The following is a 19,583-nucleotide window of genomic DNA, read 5'->3' as shown; positions in this document are numbered from 1 at the left end:
CAGCTCCCTGCAGACCCTGAGCTGCAGCTCTGAGCTCTCCCTGCAGCCTTCTCCTGCCGAGGCTGAGCAGCCCCAGCTCTCCCAGGCTGAGCAGCCCCAGCTCTCCCAGGCTGTCCCCCTGGCAGCACGGGGCTGGTGTTTTGCAGGCTGTGCCTGGAGCAGTTGGGAAAGAGGCAGCGCCGGGGCCGGGCAGGTCCGACTGGTTTCCCTCCGCGCCCGGCGCTGGCACTGACGTACGAGCCCCAGCTCGCCAAACACATCCTGCCCTGTGCCTGCGCTCCCGAGTGCCGGCCGCGCCGCCAGGGATGGCAGAGCCGCGGCGCTGACCCCAGCCCTGCCCTGCCCATGGACGGGAAAACCTCACCGGTAAGGCGCCGGCAGCTGCCCCCGGCCCGGCCCGGGGTACCCGGGGGGGCTTTCCTCGGGGCTTGGGGGGTGCCTGCCTTCCCCCTCCGGCTCTCCAAGGTGTTGTCTTGGCAGCAGGAGAAGGCCCTGGGGTGAGCTGCCCGTGGGGTGCTGCCTCTGGCACCCCTTGGTAGGTGGTGAGAGCAGCAGTGCCAGCAGCATCGCTGCTGGCAGGGGAGGTGTTGTGCCCCTGGGCCTGAGAACCAGGGAGACCAGCAGGTGCCACTTGGCACCTGTGGGAGCTGCGTGCTCCTGGGCCTTCTGGCTGGCATGGTAGCTGTGGCAGCATGCTGGTGGCCTTGGCCCCCACTGCTGCCTGGCAGCTTACTCCATCCTCTTTTTGGGCTGGGGTGACTCAGGCTCGCTCAGTCTTGGTTGTGGAGCCTTGCTGAGCATCCTGTCATGGGGCAAACATCCATCCTGGCTGGGCACTGGTGAGGGCAGCAGGTAACCACCGTGTCAGCAGTGCCAGTAGCAGCTGGAATGGGACAAAACTGATGGGGTGGATGAAGCTCGAGGGGGGGCAGGACCAGCTCTAACAGCCACTCCCTTCCTGCCCCTTGGCATGCAGGTGCCTTGGAGGCAGCCAGGAGCAGGGGCAGAGTGAGCACATGCCAGGTGCTGTCTGTGTCACCAGCACTGCTCTGTAGTGTCCACATCCCAGCTCTGGGTGGCCCTGAACGTGGGCAGCAGTGCTGCATCTCGGTGGGAGCAGGGCAGGAATTGGGATGCCCACCTGTGGAGGTGATTACCCCACACTGGGCATCCCCCCTGGGCAACCTGGGCTTTGTCACCTGGCTTAAGTGGGCCATTAGGAGTCCCAGGTGCCACCCTTGGCTTGGGAGCTGCGGGAGAGGTGGGTTCGCCCGTGGGTGCCCGGTGTGCCCGTCTGTGGAATGGGCTGAGCAGGGATTACTCACCCCTGGAGCATGGTCTGCCAGAAGGGCTGCAGGTGCCGGCGAGGGACAGCCCAGAGCTGACTCAGTTGTCACCTGTGCTTGCCAAATGGCCCTCACCCGCTCGGGGGTGGCACTTCCCTGCCGCCCCCGGGCAGCACCCAGCTCCCGGCAGCATCCTCCTGCCCTCTGTCCCCGGCGCCGGGGGTCTGTGCCCCGGCAGGAGGCACAGCTGAGCTGCAGGATGGTGCCAGCGGGGAGCCTGGGAGCACAATGTGCTGCTGCGTGCTCGGTGACCGGAGCTGCTGTCACGGCGCTCTGCGAGCAGGTGGAGGAGCCAGGACCCTGCCCCCGAGAGGGCTGCGAGCGGCAGGCAGCGCTGGGGAGGGGCAGCACCTCCCCGGGCAGCTCCTTCCAGCCAGGCTGCCTCCCTCCTCTCTGGATGCTCCGAGCCGCGGGGAGCTGCTGTGTCCTGCGGCCCCGCCGGGACGCGGCTGGGCCCTGGGTCAGTTGCAACACCCCAGGTGTTGCCTGGCTCCTTCCGCCCTCCCTCCCTCCCTCCCTCCCTCCCTCCCTCCCACTCCTGTGGCTGAGTGCTGGCTGCCTTCCCTCCACACCACCCCTGGATCCTGAGCCCGGCCCCGACCGTCCCCTGCCGAGTGTCCCCTGCCGGTGTGGACCTGGTGGCCTCTCCTCTGCAGCACGGAGCTGAGCTGCAGCAGGTCAGTGCACAGAGCAGGTCGCTGTGTGGAGGCCTCTGTGGGGCTGCTCTCTGTGGTTTTGCTGCTTTTCCCCTGCTCTGCTCAAAGCCTGAGAGCAGAGCAAAGAGGGAATGAGCTGGGGGCTGTGCTCAGAGAAGCAGAGAATTGGCTGGGTTGGAAAAGCCCTCCCAGAGCATCGAGTCCAGGCATTGATCCGAGACCACCCTGGCCTCAAGTGCCACAGCCACAGGTTCCTTGAACCTCTCCAGGGATGGGGACTCCACCACCTCCCTGGGCAGCCTGTGCCAATCCCTGACCACTCTGGCAGCAAAGAAATTGTTCCTAATCTCCAACCTAAGCCTCCCTTGGCACAATTTCAGGCCATTTCCTCTTGCCCTATCACCTGATGCCAGAGAGAAGAGACAGCTTAAGCCACGGGCACAGGCTGCAGGCAGCTGGGCTGGGGGTGAGGTGAGCAGGGCTGGCCCAAGCCCCCCTTTGTCCCCCAGCATCCCTTCTCCCCAGCTATTTTGAAGCCTGCCCTGCCAGGGGAAGGAGCTGGTGGTGCTGCCCCTCCCCACAGCAACCCCCAGCAGTGCTGAAGACCTTTGTGGCTGCCGGAGCCTTTCAGAGAGGAGATCAGAGGCAGGGCTGAAACCGCAGCCAGGCGTGAGAGAGGCATGGCTCCGGGTCTGACTTTTAGTGAAAAGCCAGCAAAGGATGAGTAAAGGTTTTGTGGGCAGCAGCGGCAGGGGCAAGGCTCACTCCTGGCAGAAACAGCATCCTGGAGCTGCTGCTCTTGGTTGCCTCCTCCCCCGGCTCGAAAGCTGCGACCAGTTGCGCTGGTTACCGGGAGCTGTGGCAGAGGGTTTTGTTTGTTAGCTGCTGGGGCAGACCCGAAGGAAAAGCTCGGACTTTAGACTCTGAAAGCAATAAAATAGGTGAGAGCTCAGCCAGGTGTGAAAAGGCTCTTGGGCTTCCTGCTGGGGGCTAATGAGAGCAATTGAAAGCGTTGATTGGAGTTTGCAGACTGGAGCTGGGAGGGCTTCGGTACCCGGCGGCGCTGGCTGGCTGGGGAAGCTGAGCTGTGTTCCTTGGTGTGATGGATTCACAGGGAGGGTGTGAGACTCTGGAACAGGTTGCCCAGGGAGGATATGGATGCCCCCTCCCTGGAGGTGTTCGAGGCCTTGAGCAGCCTGGGCCAGTGGGAGGTGTCCCTGCCCTTGGCAGGGGGCTGGAACTGGATGAGCTTTGAGGTCCCCTCCAGCCCAACCCATTCTGTGAATCTGGGGAGAGGTTTGTCCTGAGCAGCGCTGGAGATGGTACCTGAAGGGTTCTGAGTGCTGCAGGGTGAGGTGGGTGAGGCATTGGATGTGTTGGAGGGAGCAGGCAAATATTTGCCCAGGTGTCTGGCACTGTTCTGGGCATTTGCAGGACTCCTGTGTGCACAGCAGGGCAGGAGAAGTTCTGCCCCTGGGGTCTCCTCTTGCTTTGTTTCTGCACAGCAGGCAGCAGCACCTTGGTGTGGGGCAGCACCCTGGTGTGGGGCAGCACCTGCTGCAGCTCTGGCTCTCTTGCCCAGCACTTCCTAACAAGGGGCACTGAGATGCCCAGGGATGATCCCGGGGTGATCCCTGCTGCAGGAGCTTGAATCCCATCAGTGAGGCAGCTCAGACGCAGTGGCAGGACACTGCTGGGGCAACCTGGCTGCTGTGCCAGCCCAGCCCACCCACAGCACACGCTGAGGGGCTCTCCTAGGCACCCTGGCACCTCTGGGTGGGCCCATGAGAAGGCAAGCCTGGGGCACAGCTGCCCTGGGCTTACCCTCACGGCTGCTGGGAAGGTCAGGCACAGAGAAATGTGGCCCTGGGCTGCAGGCTGAGCAAATTCAGGCTTGCTCTGGCTGCCTGGGGGGAAGGGCTGAGAAGGGGGTGGGTGATGCTGTGAAACAGAAACTGCCTCTGCTCCTCCCTGAGCATGCAAGAAGCCAGGGAGCTGCTTGCTGGGTCCCTGTCCCCTGGCGGGAGTGAGGACGTGGCCTGTGCCAAGGGGCCCGCAGGCAGCGGGAGGAGGTTCGTGCCGGGGGGTGGCTCTTGGCACCTCGCTGCTGGCCAGGGCAGGTGGCCAGGCAGGCTCCCTGGGGGCCTGGGGTGCTGTGCCTGGGCTGGGAGCAGGTTCAGAGGCAGAGCTCAGGAGGTGCCATGTCCCTGGCGATGCTCAGGCCAGGGGCAGAGCCTGGCAGGAGGCTGCGTGGCCACACCGGGTGTGTGACTCAGGGGATAATGCCCAGGAAGTGACAGCACCGCCCGGAGAGGGCACAGCCTCTCACAAGGCAGCAGCCTGAGCAGGCTCCAGACCTGCTCATTAGGGCCCCTGAGTCCCAGCAGGAAACACGAGGGCAGGGGAAAATCCAGCTGGAAAGAGACAAGCTGGCACTGGTGGCTCCTGCTCTGCTCCCGGGCCCCTGCCCACCCTGCCCCCGCCCCCTGCTTGCTCCCTGCCCGCTCTGCCCCTTCCAGAGCCAGGCACCAGCCTGGGTGCTGCTGGCTGCCTTGGCAGGGCAGGGGAAGCTTTGTGTCACAGGGCAATGCCACCTCCATGTGTCTAGAGCCAGTGAGTGGTGCCAGGGTGGTGGGCTGGGGTGTGGGTGCCAAGGTGGCCACACTCTGCTGCCAAAGGATGGCAGCTCTGCTTCTCCCAGGGGTGCCCCTGCTGTGGGACAGTGTCTGCAGGGACAGAGAGAGCCTGGACTGCTCTGGCTCCCCTTGAGCAGCCTGATGTGGACATGGTTGTGTGGAGCTGAGAGGCAGCACCCTGAAGACCTGCTGAGAGCAAGGCCCAGGCTGGGCTGGCAGTGCCCAGTGCTGGCGGGCAGTGCCCTTGCTGTCCCTGTGAGGCACCCAGCTGCTCCTCTTTGCCAGGTCTGTGCCTGGGGTCTTACAAGGGGCAGAGGAAGCAGCACTTCTTGTGGGCTCCTCTCTGAAGGAGGAGGAGGAGAGGCTCTGAGTGCTGATGGAGCTCCTGGAAGAGGGTGTCTGGAGGAAAGGAAGCAGAGCAAATGCATGGAGCAGGAGTGACACAACTGCAGAGCAGCATTCCAGGGTGCAGGACGTTTCAGGGCTTGGAGGACTCTGATGGTTATTAAGTGTTACTAAACAGCTGCTGGGAATTGCAGAGTATTTTTCAAATGGCTAATTAGGGCCAGATGCATAAATTGGGGCACTGGCCCCGTGGAACTGGGCCACAGCCTGGCTGACCCCATGCCAAACACCCAGCTGCTTGCTCTGATCCAAGGCAGCTGGCCAGCAGCTACCTGAAGGGGGCAAGGTGTGTGCCAGGGAGGGCACAGCGCAGGCTGGAGGGCACAGAAAGAGGCCCTGCAGCGGTAACTCTCCACGTGGTTGGTGGCACTGGGGAAGAACAGCCCCCAGTGGCAAGGGATGGGCACGCTGGGGAGCTCAGTGCCATGCCAGGGACCTTGGTGCCGTGCTGGGAAGCTTGGCTCCACGGCACCTGGGTGGCAGCTGCGGGGGCAGGCCGGGGGGCAGTGGTGATTGGCAGTGACAGTGTCCCCTGCTCACAGACCAGCAGTGTCCCTGCCAGCCTCCATGCCTCCACAGTCAGCAACATCTTCGGTGCCCGAGCTCCACAGCCCCGAGAGAGTGTCCTTGGCATCAGCTTCAAGCCCTACAGCCCCGAGCCCAGCACAGCCTCTGCCGCCTGCACGACCTGTGAGAGCCCACGTAAGAGGATGGTGCCGAGGGCAGGCTCTGGCAGCCCTGGCCCCTGTCCCACCTCAGCTGGGGAGGCATGGAGGGAGGCAGGGAGTGGGTACCTATGCCCACTGCTGGCACAAGCCCTAGCCCCAGGCTTGTGTTTCCTTGGGGTTGTGAGGGGTGCCGGGGAGCAGGAGGGGTGATGCCGTGGGACAGTGCGGGGCGTGCATGGCTCGGCTCACCCACACCTTGTGGCACTCTGGGAGGCCAGGGTGCCAGGGGACATTCTGGAGAGGCAGTCTGCTCCCCCTGAGCACTGTCTGTGCCCTGCTGCCAGGATCCTCCATGTTCAGAGCTCCCTGCATGAGCCAGCGACGCCTTGCGCTCATCTTCTGCGTCTCCATCCTCATCGTGCTGCTCATCGCCCTCATCCTGCTCTGTGAGTGGGGTCCCGGCTGGCACTAAGGGGGACATCCTGCGGGGCTGGGGGTCAGCAGGGGCTGGGCACAGCTCAGAAGGGCCGGGGGTCAGCAGGGGCTGGGCACAGCTCAGAAGGGCTGGGGGTCAGCAGGGGCTGAGCACAGCTCAGAAGGGCCGGGGGTCAGCAGGGGCTGGGCACAGCTCAGAAGGGCTGGGGGTCAGCAGGGGCTGGGCACAGCTCAGAAGGGCTGGGGGTCAGCAGGGGCTGGGCACAGCTCAGAAGGGCTGGGGGTCAGCAGGGGCTGGGCACAGCTCAGAAGGGCTGGGGGTCAGCAGGGGCTGGGCACAGCTCAGAAGGGCTGGGGGTCAGCAGGGGCTGGGCACAGCTCAGAAGGGCTGGGGGTCAGCAGGGGCTGGGCACAGCTCAGAAGGGCCGGGGGTCAGCAGGGGCTGGGCACAGCTCAGAAGGGCCGGGGGTCAGCAGGGGCTGAGCACAGCTCAGAAGGGCCGGGGGTCAGCAGGGGCTGGGCACAGCTCAGAAGGGCCGGGGGTCAGCAGGGGCTGAGCACAGCTCAGAAGGGCTGGGGGTCAGCAGGGGCTGGGCACAGCTCAGAAGGGCCGGGGGTCAGCAGGGGCTGGGCACAGCTCAGAAGGGCTGGGGGTCAGCAGGGGCTGGGCACAGCTCAGAAGGGCTGGGGGTCAGCAGGGGCTGGGCACAGCTCAGAAGGGCAGCAGGGACTGGGCACAGCTCAGAAGGGCTGGGGCTCAGCAGGGACTGGGCACAGCTCAGAAGGGCCGGGGGTCAGCAGGGGCTGGGCACAGCTCAGAAGGGCCGGGGGTCAGCAGGGGCTGGGCACAGCTCAGAAGGGCAGCAGGGGCTGGGCACAGCTCAGAAGGGCTGGGGGTCAGCAGGGGCTGGGCACAGCTCAGAAGGGCTGGGGGTCAGCAGGGGCTGGGGAGAGCCCCAGGGAAAGCCCCGGGCCCGAAGGGAGCAGAGTTGTGCTCTTCCCATTTCCTGGCTGTTCCTGACATCTGGTGGACAGGCAGGAGCAGATTGCCAGGGAAGGGAGATGTGCTGCGGGGGCTGCTGTGGCGCCTGGGGGGTCGGGGGCTGCAGGATGCTTCCCTTCTCCCGGGCTTGCTTTGGCACAGCACCTCTGGCAGCGCCCAGGCTTGCTCCCTCTGAGCGCAGGGTGAGGAGGCAGGACGCAGCACACAGGGAGCAGCCTGTGGGTGGAGAGCAGGCACCGGCCCCGGGAAGTCCCTTCGGTCCCGGTGACGCCCAGCCGCGGCTGGGGGCTTTGAAGCACCGCACAGGCTGCACGCATCCAAAGACCGGGCAGGGGGGTCTGCCCCTCTGCTCTGCTCAGACCCCACCTGCAGCACTGCCTCCAGTTCTGGGGTCCCCAGCACAAGAAGGACACAGATCTGCTGGAGTGGGTCCAGAGGAAGCCACAGAGATGATCAGAGAGCTGCAGAAAGGGGCTCCAGGAGAGCTGGGAAGGGACTTCTGAGAAGAGCTGGGAGCAGTGGGATGAGAGGAAACAGCCTTGAGCTGGGAGAGTAGGGATTGAGGTTGGAGATGAGGAAGACATTCTGTAGAGCGAGGGTGGGAAGACTCTGGCACAGGGTGCCCAGGGAGGCTGTGGATGCCCCCTCTCTGGAGGTGTTGAAGGGCCTGCCAGCAGCCCTGGCCTCACAGTGCCCTTCCCTTGCTGCCAGTTATGTTCTGGAGGTCCCAGACTGGCATCATCTACAAGGAGCCTGCCGAGAGCTGCAGGGACAGCCCCGTGCGCTGCGACGGAGTCGTGGACTGCTCCCAGCGCAGCGACGAGCTGGGCTGCGGTGAGACCCCCCAGGGGTGCAGGGGCTGAGGGGACCCCGGGGGTCTGGGTGCTGCTGACCCCCTGCTCCCTGCCCGCAGTGCGCTTCGCCTCCGACCAGTCCTTGCTCCACATCTACTCCAGCGAGGAGAGCCAGTGGCTGCCGGTGTGCAGCAGCGCCTGGAATGAGTCCTTCTCCAGAAAGACCTGCAGGCAGCTGGGCTTCCAGAAGTAAGTCACAGACTGTGCTGGGCTGGAAGGCAGCCTCCCAGAGCATCCTGCCCACCCCCTGCCCACAGCAGGGACAGCTCCAGCCAGAGCAGGCTGCACAGGGACACAGCCAGGCTGAGCCTGAATGGCTCCAGGGATGGAGCCTCAGCCACCTCCCTGGGCAGCCTGTGCCAGTGTCTCCCCAGCCTTCCTGTGCAGAGCTTCCTCCTGGTGCCCAACCTAACTCTGCCCTGCTCCAGTTCCAAACCACTGCTTCTGCTCCTGCCACCCCCAGCCCTGCTGAGCAGTCCCTCCCCAGCCTGCCTGCAGCTCCCTGCAGACCCTGAGCTGCAGCTCTGAGCTCTTCCTGCAGCCTTCTCTCCTGAGGCTCAGCAGCCCCACCTCTCCCAGCCTGCCCCATGGCAGAGCTTCTCCAGCCCTCTGATTATTTTGTGGCCTCCTCTGGACCCACTCCAGCAGGTCCCTGTCCCTCTTGTGTTGGGGGGGTCATCCTGTTGGGGTGCTGGGCTCCTGCCAGCCCCCTGGGAGTTACTCCTGCCCTGGCTGGGTGCACTCTGCTGTTCCGCCCAGTGCTGTGCTTGCTGTTGGAGGCTGTGTCCAGCTCTGAGCATTCCAGCCTGCCCCCAGCTGAGTGTAGTGCTCAGCCCCTCTTTGAGAAGGCAGGTCCAGGTGGTGGGTCCCCAGCTGGGGGCACCCTCACTGTCCCTCTCCTCTCCCCTCCCAGTGCCTCTCAGACAGAGTACATCCCCCTGCACCTCTCCGGCAAGAGCCTCACTGTGAGCGAGGAGCGAGAGACCATCCAGCAGAGCCTCAACAGGTACCAGGCAGTGCCACCTCCTGCCCCTGCCCCTGCCCTGCTGCCACAGGGCTGGGGCTGAGGCTGCCTCTCCCTCTTCTCTCCCCCAGCTCCCAGTGTCTCACGGGAAAGTACGTCTCCCTCCGCTGCACAAGTAAGGGGCTGGCTGGCCAAGGGTGGGCACTGCCAAGGCAGGCTGGGGAGCCCTGCCCTCCTCTCCTTGGCAGGGCAGGCAAGCAGGGCACCTTCCAGCATTCCCCTGGCCTTGGCTGGTGCCTGGGGTGGTGGGGGTTGTGCTCCTGCCCCCAGGCTGCCTCGTCTCAGCCCTGCTCTCCCCGCAGCCTGCGGGCAGAGGATCTCCGGGAGGATCATCGGAGGGAAGGAGACCTCGGTGAGCAAATGGCCCTGGCAGGTCAGCGTGCAGTATGGCCCCATCCACATCTGTGGGGGCACCCTCATCGATGCCCAGTGGGTCCTCACCGCTGCCCACTGCTTCTTCATGTGAGTGCTGCTGCCCCCCAGCTGCCCCGCGCCGCCCCTGCCCAGCCTGGCGGGCACCGGCTGCCAGCGCCCAGCCCGGGGCCTCACCGCCCGCTGCCCTCCCTGCCCAGGAACAGCATGAAGATCCTGGACGACTGGAAGGTGTATGGAGGGGTCTCAGACCTGAAGCAGCAGGCAGAGGGCATCCCTGTGTCCCAGGTCATCATCAACTCCAACTACAGCGACGACCACGACGACTACGACATCGCCCTCATGAGGCTCTCCAGGCCCTTCACGCTCTCAGGTGGGGCTCTCAGCTCGCTGTGCCATGAGGCCAGGCCTGGCTGGGGCTGGTGTGTGGGGGGAGCAGAGAGTTGTGGGGGTGGGCAGGGGCAAGGGGCAGCATAGAGCCCTGCAGAGCCATCCCCTGAGCTGCCGCCGGCTGCAGCATCCTGCCCGACTGCGGCCACACTGCTGTGCCCTGGCTGGGATGTGGCACATCCTCACCTGGCATGAGTGTGCCGGGCACCTGCAGGGGGGGAAAGATGCCTGCCAGGTGAGCAGGGGGCTCACAGCCCACCAGGCAGGCTGGCATGGCCTGGGGCACACAGCTGTGCAGCTGGCATCCTGCTGCTCCCTATGCCCGTCGTGGGCAACTTTGGCAGGGGGCCTGCCTGGGTGGGCACGGAGCGGGCAGCCTGTCCTACCGGCACAGCCCTCCCCAGCTGCAGGGCTGCTGACTGCGGTGGGTGTTTGGCTCCCGGGTGACTCACAGCCTGCTGCTCCTGCTGCCCCCTGCAGCCCAGGTGCGCCCAGCCTGCCTGCCCATGCACGGGCAGCGCTTCCAGACCGGCAGGTCCTGCTTCATCACCGGCTTCGGGAAGACCAGGGAGAACGAAGGTGAGGGAGCACGCAGCCCCCCCCGGCCACAGCCCCCCCCGGCCACAGCCCCCCCGGAACTCTCTCACAGCTCTGCTCTGCTACTCTGGGCTCGGGTTGGGGCTCCTCACTCCCAGAAGGACATTGAGAGGCTGGAGCAGGGCCAGAGAAGGGCAACAGAGCTGGGAAGGCTCTGGAGAGCAGGGCTGGGGAGGAGCAGCTGAGGGAGCTGGGGGTGTTTGGTGTGGAGGAGGCTGAGGGAGACCTCACTGCTCTCTACAGCTCCCTGAGAGGAGGCTGCAGTGAGGTGGGGGTTGGGGTCTGCTCCCCACTCTCGGGTGATGGATGAGAGGCAATGGCCTGAAATTGTGCCACGGGAGGCTTAGGTTGGAGAGGAGGAAGAATTCCTTTGCTGCCAGAGTGGTCAGGGCCTGGCACAGGCTGCCCAGGGAGGTGGTGGAGTCCCCATGCCTGGAGGCGTTCAAGATGCCTGTGGCTGTGGCACTGGGGGGGATGGTTTGGTGGCACTGGGGGGGATGGTTTGGCGGCCCTGGGCAGGGGGGGGACACACCAAGCTCCCCCTGCCCCACAGCTCCCCTGCCTTGCAGACAACACCTCCCCGAAGCTGCGGGAGGCAGAGGTGAAGCTGATCGACTACAAGGTCTGCAACAGCGACAAGGTCTACGAGGGCTACCTGACCCCACGCATGATGTGTGCCGGGTACCTGCAGGGGGGCAAAGACGCCTGCCAGGTGAGCAGGGGGCACGCGGCCCGCCGGGCAAGGCTGGCACGGCACCGGCGCCCCGCTGGCAGCCTGCCGCTCCCCGCGCCCCTCGCGGGCGGCCTTGGCAGGGAGCCTGCCTGGGTGGGCACGGAGCGGGCAGCCTGTCCTGCCGGCAGCCCCCTCCCCAGCTGTAGGGCTGCTGACTGCAGCGGGTGTTTGGGTGTGGGACTGGCAAGCCTGCCCGCTTTGCCCACCCCCGCTTTGCCCACCCCCGCTTTGCCCTGCGCACCTGGCTGGGTACCAGCAGAGGGACACCTCCTGTCCCCTCTCCTTACTGCCCTGCCCCTCTATGCCAGGGGGACAGCGGAGGACCCCTGGTCTGCGAGGACAGCGGGCACTGGTACGTGGCAGGGGTGACGAGCTGGGGCACAGGCTGTGGGCAGAAGAACAAGCCTGGCGTCTACACCCGGGTGACCAAGCTCCTCAGCTGGATATACAGCAAAATGGAGGTGAGGTGGCATGCCAGGGACACCTCTGGGTGCCCCCCAGCCCCTGGCACCTCACCTTGACTCTCCTCTCTCTCCTTTGCAGAGTGAGAACAACTAAGGCCAGGAGGGAGCCTTGCCTGGGCTGTGCCTCTCGGGTTGGCACGGGCCCCTGCCCTCGGTGACTACCAGGGCATGAAGCTACCAGCAGACCCTCCCCCACCTCTCTCAGGGCTGCCCACGCAGCCAGGGACCTGGCACTGCCCCCCCAGAGCCTGCAAAGTGTCTCTGCCCCCACCCGGAGTGCGGGGGGCGGCCTGGCAGCAGCTGGGCAAAGCACCCCCGTGGCTGGCAGCAGGCAGGGGGCAGCAGCCTGTGCCAGCAGCTGGCCTCGCTGGCTCCTCACCCCGGGTCTGTGGTTCTCCTGCTGTAAATAGATGTCTCCAGAGAGGTGTCACGAGTGCTTCCTGTGGGACTGGGGGGCCGCTGGCACTGCCCCCCCAGCTGGTGGAGGCTGCGGATGGCAGTGAGGAGCAGGCGAGCTCCGGGGTGCCCACGGTGAGGAAGGGCTCTCCTCCTCCACAGGCTGTGCCAGGCTGCACCTGTGCCACCTCTGGGTGCAGGATGGGGTGTGGTGGGCACGGCCCAGCCGTGTGCCATGCTGCTGGCACCTGCCAGGCCAGGCTGCCCCTCCTCAGGCAGGGCAGAGCGAAGGGGGCAGTGTGAGGTGCAGCTGCATCACCCCCCAGGAGGAGCAGCAGCTGCTGTGGGGTCTAGAACCCCAGAATGGGTTGGGTTGGGTAAGGCCTCCAAGGTCGTCCAACCCAGCCCCACCATGGCCACAGGTTTCTTGAGCACCCCCAGGGGTGGTGTTTGCAGATGGCTCTGGGGGGCTGCTGCCCTCCCTGTGGCAGGAGTGCCAACCTGTTTGGTTTTCCATGCCCTGGGTGTGCCCTGAGCCACTGCCCCTTCTCTGCCCTCATGAGGAGCTTGGCATGGGCACGGGGCAGGTCTGCTTGCAGGAGGTGTGACAGAAGGCAGCAGCAGCTAAAGGCTGAGGTGGAGAGTGCCCAGCCAGTGCCCAGCCAGTGCCCAGCTGGCATGAGCCAGGCCCTGGCTGTCCCAGCTGCTTCTCCAGTGACCCTGCTGGATTTGCTTCCACCTCCCTCTGGCTGCTGAGCAGGCAGGGATCCTGGGCACAGCCTCAGCTCCCTGGCCACACCAGAGTGGGGACACATCCCCCCCATGGAAACCAGTGCCCACATCACCCCAGGGGTGCTACAGGAGATCCCCAGGTTGGCACTGCCAGTGCCTGCTGGGTGAGCAGAGCCTGCCTGCCTTTTGCCAAGGCTGCAAACTTCTCCCCAGAGGTGTGGCCAGCTGCAGAGGGGTGCTGGGGAGCCTGGCCACCCCTCCTCCTCTTCTCAATAAAGAGTTTGGTAGTGCTCTGCATGGAGATGGCTCTGTTGGACAGGCTGGGAAGGGAGCAGGGGAGCCCCAGTGCCCAGGTAGCAAAGGGGCTCCTGGAGAGGGCAGAGCTCTGCACCAGGCCCTGTCTGGAGACCACACTGTGGTGCTCCAGGGCTGTTCCACTCCTCCTGGCTCTTTGGGTCCCAGTGTCAAGGCTGAGCATGCTGCTGGGGGTCCATGGGCGTGCTGGTGGTGTGCAGTAGGTGAGTTGGGGGCTGCAGCTGTGTGCCCTCAGGTGAAAACCCTTCCTGCCCTTCACCCTCGGAGCTTCTGCTCATGGCTGGGAGAAAAGGGTGGTTTGGGTCTTGCTTGGCAGCAGATGCTCAGGTCTGGAGGCAGTGTGGGCACAGAGCTGTGTGTGGGCAAAGCCTCTGGGAAGGGCTCTGTGGGAAGGAGCTCAGGGGAGAGCTGTACCAAAATGCAGGCTGTGGATGCAGTGGAGCAGAACGAAACCTTCCCTGGGAGGGCTGCACAGCCTCTGCCGTGGCTCCACGCTGCAGGAGTAGCAGCAGTGAGCATTTAGCCTTGAGTTTCCCTTGGGAGGATGAAAGGCTACCTGCAAGTGGTTCTTTATGACCCAGCTGGAAACATCTGCAGGAGGGACTGGTGCTCTGAGGAGCTCACTCACTCTGCTTGGATGCTCTGAAGCTCCCTCAGGAGCCTGCCTCTGCTGCTCCAGCTGCCAGCACGGGAGGGCAATGGCCACCCTGTCTGTCCCTAGGGAAGGTGTGGTGTGGGGAGCCAGCCCCAGAAGAGAGATCAGGGCTGTGGTGTCCAAAGTGTCCTGCAGAGGTCCTGAGCTCAGGGCTGTGGTGTCCAAAGTGTCCTGCAGAGGGACTGAGCTCAGCAGTTGCCCACATGGCACCGGAGCTGGACATGGCATGGGCCAGGCGTGACCAGCGCCCCTTAGACTGGGTCCACCTGGGTGTTGGTGGACTGGGAAGGTTGGTTTCCCATAAGTGTGCTGGAGGCTCCTGTTTCCAGGCTCTGGAGCTGCAGAGACTACCTGAGAAGTGGAGGTGACACATTCTGGGGGTGCGTGGGCTGCAAAGCACATCCCCTCCCCTTCCGAGCACCCCTCGGCTTCCCCGAACCGGCTGCCTGCTGCGAAGGGCGGCAGAGGGCTGTGGTTTACTGCCGAATTTTGGGATCGGCAGGGCTGGGCTGGCTCTGAAGAGCAGCCAAAAGCACCTCCCTCAGCCGGGGCTCGGAGCGGGTCCCCACGCACAGGGCGGTGCTCGGCGCTGCTCTAGCCCTGCCCCAAAACAATGGGAGTCGTTGCCTTTTGGGAGCACTGAGTCAGCCTGACCCGAAACAGCTTTGCAAAGCGGCAGCCCAGAAACCTCCCACGGCGAAGGGCTGTGCAGAGGCCGGGACACAGCTTTCACTCTGCCTTAGAGCCTCTTTGCTGCTCCCCGAGGTCAGGAGGCAGCAACCTCACCGGGGCAATCCTTGATGGCAAGGCAGGCTGGGGGGTGGGGAGGCCGAGAGCAGCCCTGCAGAGAAGGACTTGGGGGTGCTGGTGGGGGAGAAGCTGGAGAGGAGCCAGCAGTGGGCACTGGCAGCACAGAAAGGCCGACGGCAGGAGTGTGGGCTCTGGGGAAGCACCAAACCATCAGCTGGAAGCTCTCCAGAGCTGATCTCGCTGGGGCTGTGCTCCTGGGGATGCTGCCACTTCAGCACCTGGAGGACCTGCTCCTCTGCTGTGGGTTATGGCTCTTCTGCTCTGTGAAACGCTCTCCCCAAGCAGAGAGATGACTCCAGCCCCTAATACAAATGGAACCTCTTTGCTCTAAGCCTGCCAGGCAGTGGGGTCTGCCCCCAAGCCCCGGGAGAGCTAAGCTGTGTTTGCCCAGGGGCTGAAGTTTTCTAACCAGATTAGAAGTGATTTAGTTTCTCACAGAGCTGCCTGGCCACGGCTGCTGTGCTCTGCTCCCCCCCAAAGCCAGCATCACACAGAGGAAGCTGAGGGCTGGGAGGTGGCTCCAGCCCTGCTTGGGGAGCAGCTGAGCGAAGGAGTCCTGCTGCCCCTACAGCTGCTGGGGGAGCACAGCTGTGCTGAGCGCCAGCCTGGCCCCGAGGAGCCTCCTGGGAGCATCCCAGCCTGGCAGGACCTGCAGCTCTGGCAAAGCCACCTCTGCTGAGCCCCCCGTGCTGAGCCCCCCGTGCTGAGCACCCTGCTCCAGAGCATCACCCACGAGGAGGGCTGTGGAGGGTGGCCCCACGTCTGGGCAGGCTCTTGCCATGTTCCTCTCTGCTGTGGAAACCGCAGGCTGGTGTCCCCCAGGAGCCCGAGCGACAGAGCCACCGCCTGCAGGGCACCAGCTGAATTATTGCCCATTAGTGGTGCCTTTGAGGTCTTTTTCCCCCTCCCAAACTCTCCTTTTATAGCTCTTCGCTCTGCTGTGTCAAGGCTGCTTTGTTTACAGGGCCTCAGCGATGATCTCTCCCCACAGCAATGTTATTTTCTTTCCCAGAGTTGGGGATTGGTTCCCTTCCACCCTGCTAACATCATCCCTTGGCACGGAGTCACCAAACTTCAGCCTGAGCAACACCCACGCTGGCTGTGCCTGACTGCTGCCTGCAACCCTCGGCAGCCTGCAGCTGCCTCCAGCTGCTCTGACCACGGCTCCTCGGGAAGGCAGCAGAGGGAATGCTGCTGGCCTGAGGCAGGAGGATGGCGCTGGGTTAAACGCAGCCACGTGGCTCTGCACAGCTCCTGCCCCTGCTTGCTCCTCCCACGGTCCTGGCCAGGCTGAGGGCTGCCTTGGCACCCACCAGGCACTCTGCAAGCCCAGCATGACTCCTCTGGTTCAGAGACTCATAGAATGGGTTGGGTTGGAAGGGACCTTCAAGACCATCCACTTCCAACCCCCCTGCCACAGGCAGGGACACCTCCCGCCAGCCCAGGTTGCTTAAGACTTGGCTTCATCCAGCCTGGCCTTGGATGGCCCCAGGGCTGTCTGACTGAACTGTGACTCCAGTGGGTCTCAAGTTACAGCCCCAGCTTCTCTTCATCCAAAGCTTGTCCAGGAGCTTGGGGTTTCCAGTCACCAAGTCATGCTGTGCCCCCCGGAGCAGCAGCTTCTACCCTTTCCTTGCTCCCTGGAAGGGCAGAGCAGCCTCTCCTGCCCTTTCCATGCTCTTTAAGGCAAAGACATCCACAGGGGGCAGTGCTGGAGGGAAGAGGCTCCTTGCCCTACCCCCTGCCTGGCCTCCCTGCCCCGAGAGCACGGAGAGGAGACGACAGCTCCGCTGTAAGATGACACAGGCTGAGATGAAGTCATGCCCCTGCTGAAGCTGCTGGCAAAGCTCCTATTGACTCATTGACAGCAGGAGATCAGCAGGAACCAGCATCACCTCTCTGGCCCCCACACTGCTCATCCACATCACACCAGCAAGAGCTTTGGCCACGTTTTGCCAGACCAGCCCTGCCCTGGACACAGCCCTCCCACCGCTGTGGCTCTGGGAGCTGTTGCTTGCCACTGGCAGCTGCTGGAGCCCCTTGCCCTCGGTGGGAGCAGACCCTGCCCTCCCCCCCTCCCAGCAGGGCCTCCCTCGACCTGGCTCTGTACAGAACAAAAATCTATGCTGCCACTTTAATTTATTTGCCCCAATTCTCCTTGCTTTGAGCAAATCTACAGATGAAGAAGTGAAAGAAGGGAAGATCAAGCAGCCCTTCCAGCCCCAGCCACCTGCATGCCCCAGCCTGCACTGGGGCTTGGGGGCTGTGCACTGCAGACCCACCCTGCTCGCTGCAGGCCCCAGGGCATGACCATGGCATCAGAATCTTTTACTGTGCGCTGTGGCTAATAGCAGCTGACTAGTGGGGGAGGGTCAGAGGAGCCCAAAACTTGATTAGAGCTGCTGGATCCCTTGCCGTGCTCTCTGCAGGGTGTCTGACAGCACGGTGGTGTCATCCCTACCCGTTAAAGAGCCTTGACGTTGTCCAGCTCCCCTCTCTTGGTCCCTATCTCCTGACCCTTCCCAACAATTGCCTGGAAAGGCCAGGGCTGGTTTGCTTTCTGCTCCTGATTTGCTGGGAAGCACAGTGGGCTGTGTGCTGCTACTGCCTGATGGCTATCTCAGCTGCATTTGAGTTATGAGGGGCTGGGCCAGCCTGGTGGTGCCAGCCCTGCTGGGGTGTTTGTTGGCAAGAAATGGCTTTCCAGGGCCACAGCAGGAGCTCAGCAGGCAGGGCTGTGCCAGCCTGGAGCACCATGGCAGTCAGGTACTGCCCTGCAGCGCGCTCAGCACCCACCTGATGCAGTGTCCAGCTCTGGGGGGGTGTGGGCACCCCGGAGCAGTTTTGGTGCTGTGGCTTGCAGAGCTCTCCAGAGCTCAGCTCCCTCTGCTCCTGCTGCAGATGCCCACAGCCACAGGGTGGTGGCCCTGGCCAGAGCCCTTGGTGGCTCCAAGCACAGCCAGGACCAGAGCTTCCCTCCCTGCTGTGGCTGTCAGCAGGCTGCTCCCTGGCCACAAGCAGCTCCCCAGGCATGGGTGTTCCCTCCAGGGCCCGTGCTGTGCCCTGTCACCCAGCTCCTGCCCCTCCCAGCATGCCCAACCAACTGGTTGTTTGCCAGGGAGCCCTGACAGAGCATCCGTTCACAGCAGGGGTGGGTCCGAGCCTTCCCCTGTCAGACAGTGTTTTGTCTGGGCTGTCAGAGGTACGTGCTGCTTCCTGCTCTGCTCTGGGTGACCCCCAAAGGCTCTGCCAGAGGTGGCAATGCCAGCTGCAGGTCCTGAGCGTGCTTGAGACCCAAGCAGGTGGTACCATCACCAAGCCAAGCCAGGCTGGAAGTGCCCCTGATGCCTCCTCCCCCAAGGCTTCTACTGACGATGTGACCAAAGCCCTCTGAACGGTGCCCACCTGGCCTGGCAGCCTCTTCCCCAGCTATGCCTTCTGCTCCGAGGTGGCAGCGGGCAGGCGGGCACCGCCTCTGCTCCGTGATGCCAGTTCAGCTGTGCAGGTTTGCTGCCAGCCTCACGGGAGCTGCAGCCCCACCGCTTGCCCAAGGCCAGCCCCATGCCAGCTGCACGACACGGGGCAGAATCCAGGCTGCTGCCCGCCGCGGGCAGAGGTGGCTCAAAGCTTGCTGCACGCTGCCCCTTCCCTGGGGCACCCTGCACCCGCTGAGATCTTCTGGGGAGCTAACTCTCAGCACCAGAGGAGCAAACCACACCGCCCCCCACCCCGAGCCGGCGCACTTCGGGACCCAGCTGCAGGTGGGTGAATGAGGCAGAGCTGTCTGGGCACGTCCCCGGCCCCCCCGGCTCCCCCCGGCCCCGGACGAACCTCTCCGGCTGCCGGGGCGCGGCGGCGCCAGCTCCCCTGGGTCCGAGCATCGCTCGGCGGCGGGGGCCGGGCCGGACTTCCCGCTCCCCCCGGCCGCGGCAGGCACCGCCCCCGGCCCGCCCCACTCCGCTCCCCTTTGTGCGGCAGCCCCGCTCGGCGCACACGCTGCCCGCTCCGCTCGGCTCCCACCGGCACCGCCCGCAGTTGCAGCCCCTCCCGGTCCGGCCCGGCCCGGCCCGGCCAGGCCAGCTCAAGGTGGGTCCGGCCCCGCGGTGCTCCTGGACGGGAGGGGGGCGGCTCTGGGCTCGTAGCGGCTCCGGGGGCGCTGGAAGGGTCCTGCCCAGCTCGGAGCTCCGCCGAACCGGGGTTCGACAGCGCCTAGCCGGCCATAGCGGCCCCCCCGCCCCGGTGCCCCGGGGCATCGCCCCTGCGCCTTGGGGACCCGTATCCCGGCCGTGGCGGCTGCCATGGCAACGCCGGTACCGTGCTTTCCCTGAGCCCCCCGTTGCCTGGCTACCAGCCCCCTGTGCTGGGGAGGATGCCCCGGCGGACCAGCCATGCCCAGCGGGGAGCACCGGCAGGTACCGCGGGCACTCTCGGGCGGGCGGGGCTGGGGGGATGCTCCTCTCCCAACTCTGGCAGCATCCAGGGTTCTGTGGTTAACCATTTAGGGTAACGCCTCAGGGGTCCCCCCAGCAGCGAGTGCTTCATCTCGGGGAGGTGTAGCGGAGGAGAACGCATTTCGGGCGGGTGGAGAGCGCCCAGTGCTCCGTGGAGAAAGAGAGCTGGGAGCCCGTGTGGTGGAACTCGGATCACGCAGGAATATCCCCGTGGGAGGGGAAGTGACAGGTGGTTGGTGTGGATAGACCTGGACAAGCTTTGCAGCGTGAAGGGGCAGCCTGGGGTGTGTGGACGAGGACTCGGAGCCCTCCCCCGGGCAAGCCCCTGGTGCTCCAAAGGTGCTGTTGGGTCCCGCGGGGATTTTTAGTCTTGCTGAGAGGTTTCCCTCCCCCTTTGGAATGGAGACAAGCACGGAGAGTGCCTCCTGCCTGAGCGTGGTTCCGAGGCAGAGGAGTGAGCAAGGGCTGGCTGCCAGCGCGGAGAGCAGTCGCTGCCGTGCCAGGCCACCTGTTGGCATGCCTGAGGGTATCCCCTGCCTACACAGCGGGGTCTGCCCGCACCTTTCTCCGGATCCCTGCCTCCTGCTGCCTCCTTGAAGCTCATTGTGGCCAAACATCATGGGGAATCGTGGTGTGCCAGG

General features: G+C 64.8%; 1 protein-coding gene across 2 annotated transcripts; it reads left to right on the top strand.

Annotated features, from left to right (window-relative positions):
* Window positions 1–257: 257 nt before the first annotated feature.
* TMPRSS13 (transmembrane serine protease 13) lies at window positions 258–13,008 on the top strand. 2 transcript variants are annotated; one of them, XM_068167781.1, is made up of 13 exons: window positions 258–366; window positions 5,586–5,745; window positions 6,056–6,157; window positions 7,861–7,983; window positions 8,063–8,192; window positions 8,917–9,009; window positions 9,099–9,142; window positions 9,330–9,489; window positions 9,600–9,772; window positions 10,270–10,368; window positions 10,956–11,098; window positions 11,428–11,580; window positions 11,663–13,008. In XM_068167781.1, the coding sequence occupies exons 1-13, from the start codon at window positions 346–348 to the stop codon at window positions 11,675–11,677; spliced, it is 1,416 nt and encodes a 471-aa protein (XP_068023882.1). In that variant the 5' UTR covers window positions 258–345; the 3' UTR covers window positions 11,678–13,008. The 2 variants fall into 2 exon arrangements, with proteins under 2 accessions (XP_068023882.1, XP_068023881.1); XM_068167780.1 differs by lacking the exon at window positions 258–366 and having other exon boundaries at window positions 5,644–5,733.
* Window positions 13,009–19,583: the final 6,575 nt, after the last annotated feature.

Source organism: Melanerpes formicivorus, unplaced genomic scaffold (assembly GCF_026170545.1).
Source record: "Melanerpes formicivorus ecotype bairdi unplaced genomic scaffold, bMelFor1.0.p_v2 SCAF_123, whole genome shotgun sequence".
NCBI lineage: Eukaryota > Metazoa > Chordata > Aves > Piciformes > Picidae > Melanerpes > Melanerpes formicivorus.
Note: the sequence above shows the minus strand (reverse complement) of the source record. Positions and strands in the feature narration are given on the sequence as shown.

What these genes read in the sequence shown, in the direction of transcription:
- TMPRSS13 (XM_068167781.1), top strand. Translation starts at nt 346, where the DNA reads ATGGACGGGAAAACCTCACCG. An exon ending in CAGGCCCTTCACGCTCTCAG is followed by an intron (nt 9,773 to 10,269) that starts GTGGGGCTCTCA and finishes TGCCCCCTGCAG; the next exon opens with CCCAGGTGCGCCCAGCCTGC. An exon ending in GAAGACCAGGGAGAACGAAG is followed by an intron (nt 10,369 to 10,955) that starts GTGAGGGAGCAC and finishes CCTGCCTTGCAG; the next exon opens with ACAACACCTCCCCGAAGCTG.